Source organism: Sceloporus undulatus, chromosome 2, assembly GCF_019175285.1.
Source record: "Sceloporus undulatus isolate JIND9_A2432 ecotype Alabama chromosome 2, SceUnd_v1.1, whole genome shotgun sequence".
NCBI lineage: Eukaryota > Metazoa > Chordata > Lepidosauria > Squamata > Phrynosomatidae > Sceloporus > Sceloporus undulatus.
Genome location: NC_056523.1, coordinates 182899311 through 182917882, shown reverse-complemented (window position 1 = coordinate 182917882; position 18572 = coordinate 182899311). Strand labels below are relative to the sequence as shown.

Below are 18572 nucleotides of genomic sequence, written 5' to 3'. Positions count from 1 at the left end.
AATAATAATAATAATAATAATAATAATAATAATAATAATAATAATAATAATAGCTCAAGAGAAACATGGCAGTTTGTGTGGTCCGCATACAACTCAAACCCTTCATAAGTGCTCCCTGTCGTCAAGTTTCTACTGCCTGAAGCATATACCTCACACTATTTAATATTAGGGCCAGTACTGGCCACAGCCATAGTGAAGTTTCCCTCACTACATTGTTGCTCTTCTTGGCTCCATTCCATTCATTCCACTTTGCTTGTTCTACTGGGGTTTCATGGTTGTGAGGATGTGAGATTCACATGTACATGTATCCCAAGATTTGTAACTGTGATGTTCTAGATATTTTTGGAATGCAAATCCCTTAATTCCTCACCATTATTTTGCTGACTGTGGCAAAAAGGAGTCGTAGGACAAAAAGCAGATGACATTTACACATTGCTTAGGCCTTGTGTGCTTGCATGCACTCCTGCATACACACACACAACACACTGATGGGCAGAGAGAGATGTGTCTTCTCCAATCTGGTAAGAAGGAACAGTGCAGGGCGAAGATACAAACTTTTGTTTCCTCTCCACCTTGTGATACTTTCTATCTGGGAAACCTCCATAAACTATGTCAAGATTGCTCAATATGCCAGCATCTCTGCATGCTGACAGACATGATCTGTTATCTTGAAGTTAATCTCAGATTTCTTTGAAATACTCAGTTGGGTAGCAGGGAGAATTGTTTCCATGTAATTAAGGACTCATGGCTCCTCTCTGTCCTTCTTTCATCTTTAAGTCAGTGATCATGGGATTAATAAATAGTACTTTCAGGTCAACATGAGTGGGTGGAATAATTCCGAATTCTACATAAGCACACTCTGTGAACCGGCAATGACCCAAGACAGAGAGCTAGTGTTTGTGGAGATACACAATGGGGTTCTTCTTCAGATAGATAAGGACTGTTGATTCAGTGAAATATCTTTTGAGTACGAGATCTCTGAAGATCTTGAATTGTCATTAAATAGGAGTTACAGGGGAAAGGCAACTCTTTCATCAACATGTTTTCCAGTTTCTGCCTCAGCATTCTTGCTGCTATGGTTGGCCAGCCTTACCATTAGGCAGTGTGACGTATCTGCCTCAGGTGGCATATGGTTGCTAGTGTGAAGGGGCCCATGGCTACAGCTATTCCCCACTGTTTTGAGGATTGACTTGAGTTTTCGAGGCAACATGTTCTGCAATCTTTAAGACAGTTTGCTTTCCTTCACTGCAATAGAGGAGACAGGCCCATCACCAGCATCTAAATAGCATTCAGCAGTATGGTCTTCCAGATGTGTCAAATGCATCAGAAGATTATGGTATTTATTGCTGTAATTCTTGGGATTTTAAAAAATATCCAAATATTCTTTCTCTTCTCTTGGACTATTTTCCAGCCTTAGTTGCAATGTTTTGTTCCTACCCTTGAGTGGTTTTCTTTTTAATTCTAAGACATACGGTAGCAATATATTCCCTTCCCCTTTCCCCCGCTATAACACTATAACCCTTTAAACAATATTTAAAAATTCAGAGAGCATCCCTGGAAAACAAGAGCCTCTCTTCTGTAGATACATTGGTGAGGAAAGCGACTGGGAATGGGTGAGGATGGCTGGGCTCCCCACTTCTCTCCTTGATCAATGAAGAAACTGGGGTGAAGAACAAGTGAACAGGGCTGTGAAATATACACCTAGATATGTGTAGAATGAACAAATATACTGTGAAAAGTGTTTATGTGTTTTCCTGTTAAGGCAAATGCAGGAGTAGTAATGTGGACATGAATTCAATGCCAGAACATAATAAGCTTTCTAGTTGCTGGGTGAAATTATGAGAGCTTTCAAACTTCTTCTGAACCAGCCCTCTGTGTAACCTCTCCCCCCATGTTTTTGGTGCAAAATATAATGGGAGGTGTGTTTTTTTTTGTTTTTTGTTTTGTTTGCCAAAATACATTGTTGCACAGTGTTATGCACAATTTTTTTGAAGTTTTCATAAAAAGTCCTTCAATGCAGTTGACATTTTTGGGTGTGGGAATATTGATATGTCAAGACATACAGTGGACCCTTGTTATATGTTGGGGTTTGGTTCCAAGATCCCCTGTGGATAACAAAATCTGTGTATGCTCAAGTCCCATTAAATATAATGACATAGCAAAATGGTGTCCCTTATAAAAAATGGAAAATCAAGGTTTGATATTTGAAATGTATATTTTTTGAACATTTTCAACCCATTGATGCTTGAATCCGTGTATAAGAAGTGCTGATTGTACTTTCTTGTTGAACATGAGGAAGCATGTGAACATTCTCTGCTTTGTTTGCATACAACTGTCATGCCTAGAAGGTGTTCGTAGACATTTCTTTCATGAATGTGCCTCATTCTTTTTTAAAGCCATCTAAAGCAGTAGCCATTCCACATAACGTAGCAGCAAAATCCATAAATGTGGATGATGTAGTGCTTCCTAGAGAGCCTTGCCAAAAGCTGAAGCCTAGAGCTAGAACAGTTGAATTCTATAAAGTCCAAAATCCTATTTGAAAGTGAGAATACACTTATCTAGCTCCCCATATCTCAAGGGCTTATGTGTGAACATTTTGCTGGTCTATGTCTCCCTTGCAGGCAATGCTGTTCTGGGAAGGAGCTGGTGGATGCTCTATTAAGCGCTGGGCTTTCAGTACAGACCCGCAGCCAGGCCCTTGGACTCTGCCAGGTGCTGATGGATGAAGGTGTTCTGGCTCATGGTGAGATCCTCAAAAACATGGTAGATGTAGAACAACATAGTGGTCAAAAGTATTGGTCAGGGAATCAGGAATCCACGCTGTAGTCTGTCATCTATCTGGCACATGTAGACTTTATTATACCATTTGTTGATAGCCAACAATAGTTTGTTGGTAATCACACTTCTAGGGCCCAATCTGCATGGACCAGGATACTCTGGGGTGGTCCAGAGTATCCTGGCTCCAGAGCTGCCCCAACCTCCCTTCATTACCTGGTCCTTGTTAGAAGAATTTTTGCATTCCCTCTTCCCCTCCTTAGATAGATAGATTTTCCTGTATGCAAATCATGCTGTCTCCCCCCATTCAAACATCCCATTTGCTCCTGCTGAATGACAGGGCAATAACTTTGCAAACTGATAAACAAACCATGCGATTCAGGTCACTCTCCCTTTTGGGAGGTTCTCTGTCACACAAATGTTTTATCCTGCCTTGTTGGGTTCTCCACCTTCTTCCTCTCTCCACTTTCTTTGGAAAGATGATGAGATAAAGATTTCTTCTTTATCTGAACTATTCATTAGCTAGGTTAGGATATAGCCTCTATGCATATGTAGATTCAAGTCATTAGTAAACTTTTGTTCAAAGTGCAAGCTATTTGTGTTGTTTTTAAGTCAGTCTCAGTTCTTAGAGAAGGATAATTAGACAAAGACAATTTCTGCTACTCTGCTGATTTAAAGCTAGATCCTTATAGGCATGACTTTGATATTTTTGATATTTAAGTATTATTGTTTCCTTAACAAAGGCTGAAGCCTTACGAAACTTGAATTGCCCTACAGTCCTCTGTTCCCACATGGGGGTGGCTGTCTGCATGGCTCCCACTGAGCTGCCCAGTATGTTTGCCACCATAGGTTACTTGCTTGTGAGGTCAGAAAGAGATATCCACTAACAATCACATTGCTAGGCACCTCATTGTTACCTCAGAGCAAATGACTGGTGACAGCACACAGAGCAACTCAGCAGGACACCCACAGAGACAGCACCAATCCAGAGTAAGTTATTTTAATTCATTTGAAGGATGCTATGTCCTGTTTCTGGTACTGAACATGCCAGGTATCATCTGGACTGTGAAGTCGAAGGCTTTCATGACTGAAATTCATAGTTTTTTGTGGGGTTTTCAGACTATGTGACCATGTTCTGGAAGAGTTTATTCCTGATATTTCACCAGCATCTGTGGCTGGCATCTTTGGAGAATGCTGGCATGGAAGTGAGTGTGTATATACATACACACACACACACACAAACATATACATATACACAGACACACAGACACACAGACACACACACACACACACACACACAGTGTGCCCGCGTCATACGCAGGTGCATTATGCACATTATGCCGCTTCTTCCAGCACCATGTGTCAGAAGAAACAATGGCACATGCCGCCGCCACCACACGCCGCCGCAAGCACGAGCCCATTACTTGTAATAGGACTTGAGCATACGCATTTTTTGTTTTATGTGGGGAGGTCCAGAATGGATCCCCTGTGTAAAACAAGGGTGCATTGTACTATGTAACCCTTGGTTGAGAGCAAGTGATTTACATGTAAATCTCTGTGTTCTCTCCTAATGACTTTGCTAACTATTTCATCTCTAAGATTACCACTATTCGCTCTGAGATAGTCCCTCCTGATTCTTCTTCTGCTCTTAATCTTCTATCGCCTTCGCCTAACAAATTTTCTGTCTTTCCTCCTGCCTCTTTGGATGAACTCTCTACACTTCTGAACTCTTCCAAACCTGCAACCTGTCCTCTTGATCCAATTCCTACTCGTCTTCTAATCTCTATAGCTCCCTCCTTTCTGCCCTCGCTTCTACATATCTTCAATCTCTCTCTCTCTCTCTCTCTCTCTCTCTCTCTCTCTCTCTCTCTCTCCAGGCTCCTTCCCGTCGGACTTCAAACATGCTCTCATTTCCCCAATTCTGAAAAAACCTTCTCTTCACCCCTCCTCTTTGTCTAGCTATCGTCCGATTTCTCTTCTTCCCTTTCTTTCTAAAGTTTTGGAACAGGTTGTTTATTCTCGCTGTCTTGAGTTTCTTGAAGCCAACTCCATCCTCGATCCCTTTCAGTCTGGTTTCCGCACAAGGCATTCTACAGAGACAGCTCTCACTAAGATTTCGAATGACCTTTTACAGGCCAAGGCTAATGGCCTTTACTCTGTTCTCATCCTTCTCGATTTGTCTGCAGCCTTCGACACTGTTGATCACTGTCTCCTAATTGACATAATCTCTGACCTTGGGTTCTCAGACTCTGTTCTCGACTGGTTTAGATCTTACTTGTCTGGCCGATATTTTGCAGTAGTTGCAGGGGGTCAGACTTCTTCTCCTGTTCCCTTATCTGTTGGAGTTCCCCAGGGCTCCGTTCTGGGTCCCCTTCTGTTTTCTCTCTACACACTGTCCTTAGGAAAACTCATTAGCTCTTTTGGTTTTTCCTACCATCTGTATGCCGATGACACTCAGTTGTATCTTTCCATCCCTGACCTTTCTCCAAGCCTTGAACAGCAAGTTTCGTCTTGTCTCACAGCTGTCTCGCAGTGGATGCGCCATCGGCGCTTGAAGCTCAACATGTCCAAGATGGAGCTTCTTGTCTTTCCTCCTAAGCCCACCCTTCAACACTCCTTTTCTGTCTCTGTGGACAACATTTCTATTCAACCAGTCCAGCAAGCCTGCAGTCTTGGTTTTATCTTTGACTCTTCTCTGTCGTGTATCCCTCAGATCCAGACCACAGCCAAGGCTTGTAGATTCTTTTTGTACAATATTGCCAAAATCCGACCATATCTCTCCGCCTCTACTGCCAAGATCCTGGTCCATGCCCTAGTGATCTCACGACTTGATTACTGTAATGTCCTCCTGGCTGGGCTTCCTTTTTCTCATCTCTGTCCTTTAATCTCTGTCCAGCATTCAGCTGCACGCATTATCACTTCCACCCACCGCTCTGACCACATCTCTCCTGTGTTGGCATCCCTTCACTGGCTCCCTCTCCCTTTCTGCATTCAGTATAAGCTCCTGCTGTCGACATTCAAAGCCCTCCATGGACTGGCCCCTCCTTACTTATCAGACCTTCTTTCTCCTCACCTTCCCACTCGGGCACTCCGTTCTGGTAGTCAAGGGTTCCTGTCTCAGCCCAGGATTTCCTCTGCCCCATCCCGGATTTGCCCCTTTTCACTTGCTGCCCCTCACTCCTGGAACCTTCTTCCTCCACAAGCAAGAGCCATCACTTCTTTAACTAGCTTCAAAACGGAGTTGAAAACCATCCTGTTCAGAGAAGCCTTCCCAGGCATTGCATAATTGTCGCTTACTATCTGATGTTCTTTTGTTGCCTGTTTATCGAACCATTTCCTGTATTGCTATGTATTGTATATGTATTATCCTACTTGAGAGTATTTATTTTTCCTGGATGAAGATTAACCTTCCATTTTGAAGCCAAGCCCTCCCTCCAGGCCATCTGCCTTGGTCCAGGCCTCGGAGGTAGAGAGGAACTGCTGGACCTCTTACCCTTTCCCGCCACCACTCCCTTCTCCTTCTGTGTCATGTCTTTTTAGATTGTAAGCCCGAGGGCAGGGAACCGTCTAACTAAAAAGATTGCATATACAGCGCTGTGTAAATTTACAGCGCTTCATAAATAAAGGTTAATAATAATAAAATAATAATATTGTTGAATGGCAAAGCCTCAGGGTGTCTATTTAATTAATGTAGTTTGGCTACCAGTCCTGAAAAACACGAAAATCAAGACCCAGCCCATGCAAATAAAAACCACTCAGGGTCAGGGGGATTTCCCAATAGACAATGGATCATCAATTAGACATCCTGAGGCCTTGCTATTCAACATCAGACCAACACAGAAGACCTTATCGCATTATACTCTTAGGTCTACACTCTTTCATTCTGGGACTTGTAGTTTAAGAAGGAGCATTTAAAATATTCAGCCAGAGAGTTCTTAAACCTCACTGAACTACAAACCCCAAATTGCAACAGGAGGCAGTCAGTGAAGTTAAAGCAACCTAACCCTGTTTTAAGAGTGTAATGCAATAAGGTCCAGAGGTTAACATGCAAATCACTTTCTCCCAACCAAGGGTCACACAGTATATATACCCCACTCACTCCCATGACAGCGTTCTCTGAAGATGCCAGCCACAGATGCTGGCAAAATATCAGGAAGAAACTGTTCCAGAACACTGCCACATAGTCTGAAAACCTCACAAAAAAACTATCATCTGGACTGTTTGGTCAAGAACTGGGGTTTGGGCTGTACTTTGTCCAAATAGGATGCTGCCAGAATGGAAGGAAAAACCGGCAGACAAGGCCTAGGAGACAGGAAGAGTGTGAGATGGCTGAGATAATTGCTGCGAACTGGGTTTCTGCAATAATCATGCAAACATATTGATGGGAAGAGACCTTTTGGCCTATTCCTCCTTAATGCCTTATTCTCATTCTGTGTTAACCTATCTTTCCAATGCAGTTCGACAGGAGAGCTATTTCCAAGACCGGGATGTCCAGTTCTTCCGCTTTGTGGCCCTGGAGCTGAATACTGAAGACCGGGATAGTGAGGAACTGTTGGAGGCAGTGGCTTTGCTCACACAGTTGGGCCCTATGGCACTGCTTACCACCATCCTGAGAAAACCGTGAGTGTGGCAGATTGGTCAGTGTGGCAGGCAGGGGAGAAATGGGAAGCTTTCAATTCATTGCTATGGATCAACTAGGGATGGGGAGTGTTCAAGATGCTGTTAGATTGTAGCTTCCATGATCCCTCACCTTTGACTATATTGGCCAGGGCTGATGGGAGTTGCAGTCCAACAATATCTGGAAGACCCCATGTTCTCTTACTCATGCCACAGAGAGCTGTGTCTATGCTACTCACCCCTGGAAGCTGCTGTTTGCAGTGTAGTGTAATGCAGTGTGCATTGGTTTTATTGTTCAGTTGATTGATCCACCCCACTCTCTGTAAACCTTACATTTTTGTATATTTTGTTCAAAGAAACTTGCAACTTAAAGCAGGTGATCTATATCTATGTCTGTAAACAAATATTGTGTATATGAAAATCAAAATAACACAACCCAAGTAGCAGCACCTTTTTAAATACACGGTTACCATCAGAAGTTTAAAAACCTGTCAGAACAAAAGAGAAGGAAGAAGTCTTGATTATCTGCCTGTGCAGAATTGGAAAAGGAGCCTTATGGATTTCCCAAAGAAGAGCATTCTCTGATCTAGGCATCACCACTGTTTTTTTGGTGCAAGAATCTTGCAACCTCTGCCTCTTAACTCTTTCCTTTCTATGTTTTAAAAAATAGATTACTAGCCCTTAGGACTATGGAGCTGAGCTTCCTAATGGCTATAATAGTAAAAATGCAATTTGAATTAATTTAATTATTGAATTATGAATTTAGCATGGAAGCGAAATATGGGAGTTAAGAAGGGAGGATGATAGAAAAGTAGAATATCAACACTTTGCATTGTTCCTTGTCCCTCCTCCAAGAAAATGTTTGCAATAATTTATGCAAATTATTATAACCAATGCATTGGATCTGAATGAGTCAGAATGCAGACAGACGTGAGGCTGAGGATGTAGAGGTGAGTTTGAAAATAAAGAAATAACCTAGGGCTTATGTATGTGTGTGCATGTGTGTACATGTAAGGGTATCACATATTTTGAACTTTCTCTTCCAGCCCTGGGCAGCGGACAGATGAGGAGCTTGCACTGATTTTTGAGGAACTGCTGCATATAAAGGCTGTAGCCCATCTGTCCAGTTCAGTAAGTGACAATCAATCTCTGCCCTACGTGGTGCAGCTTTCATGGGCCACAAGCAATGAATTATTAATTATGGATTCATTTTTCTTAACCCATTCGAACACATGCATCATGAAAGATGGGGAGGTGTGTCTAGGCCAGTGGTTCTCAACCTAAGGGTCATGACCTCTTTGGGGGTCGAATGACCCTTTCACAGGGGTTGCCTAAGACCACTGGAAAACACATAGCAAAATTACAGTTATGAAGTAGCAATGAAAATAATATTATGGTTGAGGGTCACCACAACATGAGGAACTGTATTAAAGGGTTGCAGCAATAGGAAGGACATGTTTGAGATAATCTGAGAATATATAACAGAAGCTGATGGGAGATTTCCAATGAAATATTATCTTAGTGCACTCTTTGCCTCATGTCATATGCTCCCTTCCAGCTCTACCTGCTTATGCCAGTAGGGTTCCTAACTCTCTGCCTCCTCTTTGCTCCAGGTGAAGAGAGAACTGGCTGCTGTCTTGCTGTTTGAATCCCATGCAAAAGCTGGAACTGTGTGTGAGTAATCAGTGTATAGCAACTGTTTAGTCACTTTGGAGGATAAACCTTCTTTGACTTCTGACATACCCTGAGAAGGACTGCAGATTTGCTTTCCATAGTGTGTATTTGCTTGTGCATTACATTTATAGTCTGTGTTTCCTCCACGGAGACCAAGGCAGATATATGACTCTCATTACTGTTTTTATCATATGTACGGCAGGTTGGGCTTGGAAATGGTAACTAGTCAAGCAAGCCTGGTCTCTAGTCTTACAATTTACAAATGCAACCCATGGGCCACATGAGTTGCCCCTTTTGGAGCCCTCCCAAGCCTCTTAAGGTGCATCTACACTGTAAAAATAATGCAGTTTGACACCACTTTAAGTGCTGTAGGTCCATTCTAGGGATTCCTGGTATTTGTAGTTTTACAAGGTCTTTAGCCTTCTCTATCAAAGCGTGCCAGAAATCGCAGTATTTTGTAGGATCCCATCATGGCTAGCATGTAACATCTTTGAGACAGAGAAAAATGCATTGTAGCATATGCATCTGAGGAAGTAGACCAAGTCTGCAAAAGCTTATGCTACAACATCCTTTGCTTAGTTAGTTTCGAAGGTGCTACAAGATCCCTTTGCACACTGATATTCCAGACTAACATGGCTATGTCTCTGAATTCTACCCCCAGGTGTAAGTAAGTTGGTTTCCTTGGAAGGGCAATGGATTTTGTATGCTATTGCCATCACTCCACAGACTTATTCCATGCATTGTGAAAGGGAATGAACATGGAAATGATCTTCCTCTTTCCCATAAAATGTGGAAGAAATTTTTTCTTCATTCCATTCCTCCCCACCCCAGTCCCAGATGTCAGCTGTGATCAGTGATTAGTCTGTGTCTCCATTGAGAAATTGTTCCTGTTTAGCTCTCTCATCCATGCTCCTCACTAATCCTAGCTGTTTGTTTTTTCCTTCTGAGTCCTCATCTTTGCCAAGTTGCCTAGCCAGGCTTGTGACTGGTATTCATTCATGTCCAGTCAGCAACATCTGTAGCACTGACATGCAGGGTTTCTTTCTTCACAGTGTTCACCCAAGGGGACAAGGCCACCTCCTGGTATATCATCTGGAAGGGATCGGTCAATGTTGTGACACATGACAAGGTGTGTGTACGTTTCATCTCTGTAGACTTTGCAGAGAAATTCTGGATTTTAAGTCTTAGGAGGTGAAGGATGTCCAATAATTTGCATACCAAGATGAAACAGACTATTTATTTAGCTGTTTCTTGCCCCATGTCTGTACCTTAGATCTAGTCATTTTGTATGCAATTTAATGTATGCACTAATCCCAACATTTCATTATATTAACAAACTCTTCACTCAGCACCCTACTCCATTTTCCTTCATGCAATACAACCAAATCATCTGACCCTACCACCTCCACCATCCCTTCTTTGTTTTAAAATTGTTCCAGTCTATGAATAACTCCCCCCCATCTCAAATATTGCCTGATAAAGGCCATGCCTCACTGTGTCAAATGTCAGGGATGGCCTTATTTAACATGTAAATGCAGGTGTATGAACAGAGAGAGAAAGAGGGAGAGAATGAGAGAGGAAGAAAGGTAAGGTGGAGCAGCAATTCAGCCTCTTTTCGAGAACACACACATTTCTTGGGAAATGACCTAAAGAATCCCATAGCAATTTAGAGGCTGAACTGGGAGAAAGCAATTTCTAGCATCAGCTTTCAGGGATTATATTCCACTTCATCAGAACTGTAGACCAATTAGTCTTTTGCTGCTACTGGATTCCTTTAGGTATTTTTATACTATAATTGACCAATGTGACTATCTCTTTGAAAGCTATTACTGTATATTTTTGTATATTTATCATGGCATAGTGAAGGAGTTCAGTAAACATATGATAGACAATTAGTATACTCTAAGATGGTAGTGAGCATAACAGGTTGCAAGAAAAATAAAAGATCTCATCCTGACCAATGTTTGTTTTGTAACAGATGCAGAGTATGCATGTTGCATTTTCAGTGAAAAATCAGTAGAATGATGTGTTAATCCCACCTTCTGATTCTGTCCTACAGCTTCTTCTTCCAACCTATGCTTAAATTGATATTTTTCTGTTCATGACAAACTCAAAATAAATCTATTGGTGATAGAGGGGGTCAATGAGGAGAGATAGTGATGGAAAAGGGAACAATTGGTGGGTGGTTTTGGTGCTCAGGTGACCTGAGAGTGGCAACTCATGTCTGTCAGTGGAATATCTAGTCTCACCGACTGAACCATATTGAACTGATGCCCTTCCTCCCTTTGCAGGGCTTGGTATCAACACTACATGAGGGTGATGACTTTGGGCAGCTAGCACTGGTGAATGATGCCCCACGTGCAGCCACCATCATCTTCCGGGAAGACAACTGTCACTTCCTCCGTGTAGACAAACGGGATTTCAACCGCATCCTCAAGGTGGGCCTAGAAAGGGCTTGAATTACAGACTGGGATTCCTGCTGTTTTCATAATTTCAGTTTGGAGTGGGAAGTTTGTCCCTTGTACTCTATCTGGTGAGGGAGAATGCAAGGGATCTGAGAGCACTGAAGGGTGGGGAGAAAGGTACAAATGGAGGTTCCCACTACTTTCTCCATGATATTTGCTATGATGTGCCTGGATCCTCTCCTCTCCTCCAACCCTTTTCATTCAGATCCTTGCCTGCAGGTTTTTCTCAAGGCCTGCTTCTTCCTTCCTATCTCTTTCACAGAACCAACTTGACCTTCCTTTAAGAGAGGTCCTCTTTCATCTTGAGAGCTGGGTTAAATTTCAATGAAATTCTAGGGAGCCAGAGTCCCATGGCTGGGGCCAAAGGTAAAAGGTTAGGACTAAAAATGCCAGCATATTTGATCTTAAAGCTCTCTTGCTGCAAGGAACTAAACTTTAGGAAAGACATTCCAATATTTTAGAATGGGAAAGGTCCTGTAAAAAATCTGGAAAATCACCACATGATAGTATTGTGAGAAAATGGGTATGGCCATCTTTCGAAACCTAGCAGTCAAGACAAGATCCATACAAGGGCTAAACATGTCCCCAAGACCCAAGCTTCCCCACCACTGCCTTATGTATTGCTCTCCTGACCATTTGGATTTTACTTAATCTATGGTAAAAGAACTAGCACAACTAAAATCATACCTTTAAATTACAATAGCATATGTACAGCCTAAATGTATTTACATGTGCATAATTGTATGTAGTTAAAGTGAAAATCTGGTAAGATTTAGGGTTGCTAAAGATAATTTAAAAAGAATAATTTATTTTTAGCAACATACGTTATTATTAAAAAAAAATAAAAAATAATAATCTGGGGCTTCTCCTTTCTTTCCACTGAATGTTGGCCCCACTCATACCATCTCTTCAGTGTTTCAAAGGGATGCAGACAAATGCCACAGCCCATTTCAGCCCCAATGCAGATGTATGGGGGGCAGTGGTATTGTCCCCCTATTAGGGTGTCACCTGGTGCAGTCTGTACTCCCTGCATCCCCCTAATGATGCTTCTGAGTCAGTTGTGTGACATTAACAGCCAGGAGTCCATGAAAGGAATTGCATTGGACAAGACTCTTGATGTCATGCCTAGTGTAGAGTTCTGGAATGTACTGTTCCCTTCTTTCATAAAAGAGACCTGCCATGCCCACATTTTGATTATTCTGGGTCAACAGCTATTGAGCAGCTTTAGAAGGCATGTTCAACGCGTTTATGTGACACTACCCTTCTCACCAATTTCTTTTGCTTCTTCTAGGATGTTGAAGCCAACACCCTGCGGCTCAAGGAGCATGGGACGGTGGTGCTAGTTCTCGAAAAGAATTCACCAGGCAGTAACCCCAGCCACCTTCCTGGAACTCCAGGGAGCAGTAGGTACAGCACTCAATTCCCTTTGCTTTCCTGCTCTTTCCTAGAGGCAAGAGTAGTTCCCCTTGTTGCATCTACAAGCTCTACTGCCTTTTTTTCCCCTTTTCTTCCCTGAGTGACAAAATAAGGTCTGAGAAGCTGTATGTCATTCCAGAAGTATGATTAGAAATGTTTTGCAGGTGCTGCAAAAGCTTCTCATCCCAGCAGCTTCACTGTGTTTTCTATAAGACACAGGATTCCTATGAAATTTTATGTGAAATATAATTCAAGTAAAAAATCGCACATTTCTTTCCTTCAATTTTTAAAAATCATGTTTTAAAATCCATTTCTGTTAGCAAGTTCTACTGTGGAAATTGTTGAGGTTTAATCAGAATAGCTGCTCTGCATATGTAAGCTGCTCATTATACGTGGACATGAGACTATCAAATTTATGCTACAGTGCAAATGTAATCACAGAATACATGCATATGCTCTTCAGTAATGGCTTCTGTGACAATTGTAAAACTATAAAACTATTGTAGTGTGACTATAGACAAAATCATCCTGCATTCTCCCCTTCCTTCCAAAGTAGGGGAGGTGTCAAGCCAGATAATGATATAAGTGAAGGCTTCAGAACTTACTCAGTTTAGATTCATTTCATCTATCATCTGTTAGTCATGCTGAGACGACACCTTACTCTCTTCTTCAGGTACTCAGTAATGGCTGGCACCCCCGAAAAAATACTTGATTATTTCCTGGAAGCCATGCGTCCTGATTCCATGCTCTCTGATCCTGTAGGTAAGAAGAGTAATTCCAGAAGAGAAGAAATAATCCACAGTGAAGGAGAAAACTTCAGGCCAGTCATTGGTTCAGGCCCTGATTTAGAGTGGAGAACTGGGCATCAATGTTTTCAGGAATCTGCCATGGTGCAAGATAGCACCCTGGTCCAAAAACTTGTTCCTGGAATGCTAGTGACCTTACATGCCTACAGAGACTACCACTTTCTTTTAAATCAAGGATGCATTTATATTTGAACATCCCTCAGTAATAGTGGGTTGGATTTTAACCCTTTAAAAGGAACAGGGTAATCACCTCAAATACATGCAGCATCTCTACATTGGCAAATCTTGACATAAGAATGTGAGTGCAGAACACTTATGTTTGTGATCTCTGGTAGTGGAGTAAGGGACCATCTAACCTCATGTCTCACAATGGCATCTCTGCTCTCTTCACAGACACCTTTCTTGGAGATTTTCTCCTGACCCATGATGTGTTCATGCCAACACCACAGCTGTGCAGAACTTTGCTCCAGCAATATCCTTCATTGGTTGTATATCCCCTGGGTATTACAACTAGAACCCTAGTCAGAGAAATAGTTTTTTGGGGGACAGTATTATAGTAGGCTTTTGCCAAGAGCCATTGCAGCTTTGTCACACCATCTTTCCTCTAATTTGGTAAATAACAGAGTGTGAAGAAAGAAAATTGTGTTCCTTGCACCACAGATTTGGCCCTGGGCCTGCTAGCTGGTCATCTTTGTACTACAGAGATTTATAGAGTAATGAGATTTTTGCATGTATCTCCTGTGTCCCTGGATTAGAAAAATAAAATTGTTTTTTTTCCCACAGCAGTCTGGGTGCACATTTTAATACACATGCTTATAACATCCATCTTCCTACACCCATCCAGATATTACTGCTTGGCGTGCTATATCATTACTGCCAGAGAAGCCTGCTAGGGCCCATGAACATAGAACAAGTTTCTCACCAGAAGGACTTTGTCCAGGGGGCCATTGGGGACACCATGCACACAACTGTGTCTTTCTTTCTCCTTGACCTAATTCACCTTCCATTCAGAACCTTCAGAGGGCACTGACCAGGAAAAGGCTTCTTATATTTTGAACAAAAGACAGAAGATTTTGCGGCTGGTGAATCAATGGGTGCTATTGTATGGGCGCTTGCTTCAGGCTGAACCCAGTGCCATGGCCTTCTTACAGGTAACAAGGTTGAGGGTCAGCAATCAAATTACCAGTACGGTGAAGCAGAAAAGGTCATATATCATGGGTGGGCTGTGTATATATATATATACACACACACACACACACACACACAGAGAGAGAGAGAGATTGATTGACTGATTGATTGATTGATTGATGCACAACAGAGAAGGTAATGGTGGAAGGTGAAGCAGATTTAGATGTGAGGGAGCTTGTGTTGTGGATGCTCAAAGAAACACATGCTGCAAATATGAAAAACTTAATGGGCCTTGGAAGCAGACTTAAGCTGCTGAGCTCTCTGCAAGTCTATTTAGAAGTGAGTCCAGTTGTGGACTCTCTCTCTAAATGGATTATTCTTCATGATTTCCTCCCACTTACCTCCAATCCACAAATGCAATGAGAAATTTTAAGCGAGAACAAGCATCCTCCCCCTTCCAGTGGCTAAATTCCATCAGGGTAGGCTTTTGGACACCACATACCAATGTGGATCAGGTCCAGAATCAAAAATGGGGAAGTCCATCTCTTTCTCTTGCTCTTCCTCTTCACCAAGCAGCTGCTGGAGCAGGCAAGCTGCACTTGAAGATGCTGGAATCAGTCCTATCTATCTATCTATCTATCTATCTATCTATCTATCTTAGAGTCAGCATGGTGTAATGGATTAAATGTTGGATTATGACTCTAGAGATGAGGATTTGATTCCCTGCTTGGCCATGAAAAACCCGAGTAACTTTGGGGATGTCATACACTCTCAGCCCTAGAAAATCTCACCTTGCGGCTGCCATAAGTCAGAAATGACTTGAAGGCACACAACAACAACAAATCTTCCTACCTACCTACTTACCTACCTACCACCTGCCTCTTTGTCTATTTCATTTATATCCCTCCTTTCTCCCAAACTGGGACCCAAGGAAGTTTACAATATAAGTTGAAAACAAAATACAACTAAAACAGTGTTATATTTTAAGTAATACAAATGTCTTTTCAAAAGCCCATTAAATAGACAATACTAGTAAAATCATTTTTAAAACAATGTAAAAGCCTTTAAAACTTGTTTAAAACATAAAGATCAAAGTCCATTAAATACCCTTCTGCACAGCCAATTAAAGACTGTTGACGTAAAAAGGTCTTTGCCTGCTATCAAAAAAATAGCTGTGATGGAGTCAGCTGAGTCTCCCATGGGATGTCTCTGACAGAAGTCCTTTGGAATAGGCCAAAGGTTGTATAAAACCAGGCCAAGGGCTACAGGTTCCCAATCCCTGCTCTTAAGGTTGACGTACACAGCGTAATAGCAAATAGCTAAAAGCCTGGTATCCTTACCCACAGAGGAACACACTTGGACTCTGAGTCTACAGAAGAAGCCTCCCTATATGGCTGTCACATACAACATGGGCCGAAGTTGCTGTTACTGGAATAAGAGAACATGACATTCAACAATTGCCTTGCTGTCCTCAGTTTGAGAATGGCTAGCCCAGTGATTCCCAAACTTTGGTCCTCCAGATTAAAGATGTCCAAATTCCAAAAAGGCTAAAAGTGGTTGTTGTTTTTTACAACAACTGTATTTAAAAAACAACAACCTACATATGGGGAGGGCATTCCCACAAGTGGGATACCATGGCCAAAAAGGCTCTCTCCCAACTTCTCCCACAGTGTATTGCCCCTCACTAGTGGGAGATATAGGAGAGACCTCTTGCAGATCTCAATCCTCAGATAGACATGTATAGGGAGAGGCGCTCTTTCAAAAATTAATATGGATTTTCCCATATTATTCTCCAATATAGCAAGATGCTCTTGAAGAATAATAAAACAAACTGGCTACTTCTGCTGATATGTTTTGGCTGTTCTCTTGCAGAATCTCTCAGAGTATGCCACTCAGGACACTCGTCTGGGACCTCTGCTTAAAGAACAGTTGCAAGATCGGCGAAGAAACCGAGTGTGAGTTTTCTATTCTGTTTCAGATTGTGTAGAGAGAGGAACATGGTTGAAGTGGGAAGACCATGCACAGTTAATCACATAATGCCAAATTTTCTCACTATAAATCATTTAATTCAGGGTTGGAAAAACAGCATTTGGTATTTTTTTTTTTTTGCAGTTCTCCATCCCATCACTAACCACAGTTAACCTGCTTAGTTTCCAAGATCAGATGGAATCTAGTGCGTTTAGGTATAGATAACAAGGCATTTCACACTTTGATTTAAGGGGTGAGAGTTCAGATAAAGACTGAAGAAAAACTAGGTGTATTCTATGGGACATCTGGGTAGTCATTCCTTCTGTGGGTCAACTTCTGGAATCTGATGTTTGGAAGATCCTGGAGTTGTTCTTCCAGCTATGTCATTTCTACGATTTTAGTCGTGTGATAGGTATGATTCGCTGCTTTAATCCAGAGTATATTTCCCGTGTATGTCATGAGCATATACTTCATGTAAGATCTAAACCAACCTAAACAGCTATTAAGATGTATAGTGGACTCATCTGTGCTTTCTCCTTTTTCACAGCTTAGAAAATGGCAGCAACAATGCATCACCAAAACTTCAGGTAAATAAAAGGCTTTAACTAAAGGTTCTCCAGTACTTTTGATTAATTCTCTTTAAGTTATTCAGTTGCAGTAGTTAAGATGAAATGGATGTGTATGCTTAATCTGGCATAATTGTTTATGTTTTTAAAAGTTTCTCTTCTCCTGTTGAAATACTTTTGAATAGAATTTTGAATAGAATTAAGCCAGAATTCAGGGAGACAGTCAAATAGATGAGCGAGGTGTGTGTGTGTGGAGGGGGATGTTACTACATTCCTCTCCACGCTAGAAGAAAGAATCCAGATTTCTTCTCTTTTAAATATTAAGCAAATTTGGATATTTTTCATGTCATTTCTCAAAACAATGAGTACTATTGGTGTGATTCCTGCCCACCCCCCAATACTTCCTCCTCAAAAATTAGCCTCATGTGGCCCAAACCCCAGAAGATTGCTGAGGAGATTACTACATGTGGCTTTTAAACCATGATTGTTGTTGTTGTGTGCCTTCAAATCATTTCTGACTTATGACAACTCTAAGGCAAATCTATAGAGTGGCTTTGGTGATATTTTGGCTGTTGTGTCCCCAGGATATTACTATTGTGTCCCTTTTTATTGAAGGGGGAAACTCATCAATGACCTTCCATTCGCACTAGTCCTCAGCTGTGAAATGTCTCCATCACTGTTCACAAACAGGCTGATTGCCTCCTTCCCCCCACTCCACCCCCGCAAAAACTTAAATCATATTAGCAGATCTCGAAATGTGTGAAAAAGAGAAAATAAAAATGTAAAAACCTGAAAGGCATGTTGGACAGAGCATAGGGAAGGGAGTCAGGCTTAAGGGGGAGTGCTGAAAAGATTGTGATGGAAGAAGCAGCCCCAGTCTCTTGACTGACAAGATGTGTGATAATGACTTTTCTGAAACCAGTTTGTTTCTTTATTTTTAACTGACACATTTGCTGGGAGATCAGGACTTGAGTTGTAATGTCCTGAAAGTCACTTCTGGTTTCATTTTCAGCTTCATGGTGACCAGTGGTGAGCTGGGGGGGGGGTCAGGGGGGCAAAAATTGCCCCCTATGTTCTCTGCAGTTGCTACCCCTGTTCTAGACCCTGTGAGTCTAAAAAAGATGTTCATCAAGATCGCCTGCAGCTCAGAATCTATT

At 41.8% G+C, this 18572-nt stretch overlaps 1 protein-coding gene across 2 annotated transcripts in view; it reads left to right on the top strand.

The window, feature by feature from the left end:
* RAPGEF3 (Rap guanine nucleotide exchange factor 3) overlaps window positions 1–18572 on the top strand; it is a 68303-nt gene that overhangs the window by 27655 nt on the left and 22076 nt on the right. For both annotated transcript variants that reach the window (XM_042448015.1, XM_042448014.1), the window contains exons 5-16: window positions 2622–2743; window positions 7233–7395; window positions 8439–8523; window positions 9006–9066; window positions 10119–10195; window positions 11358–11504; window positions 12823–12938; window positions 13621–13709; window positions 14147–14225; window positions 14754–14904; window positions 16754–16836; window positions 17397–17436. In XM_042448015.1, coding sequence (XP_042303949.1) covers window positions 2622–2743; window positions 7233–7395; window positions 8439–8523; window positions 9006–9066; window positions 10119–10195; window positions 11358–11504; window positions 12823–12938; window positions 13621–13709; window positions 14147–14225; window positions 14754–14904; window positions 16754–16836; window positions 17397–17436 — 1213 coding nt within the window. The remainder of the gene's footprint in view (window positions 1–2621; window positions 2744–7232; window positions 7396–8438; window positions 8524–9005; window positions 9067–10118; window positions 10196–11357; window positions 11505–12822; window positions 12939–13620; window positions 13710–14146; window positions 14226–14753; window positions 14905–16753; window positions 16837–17396; window positions 17437–18572) is intronic.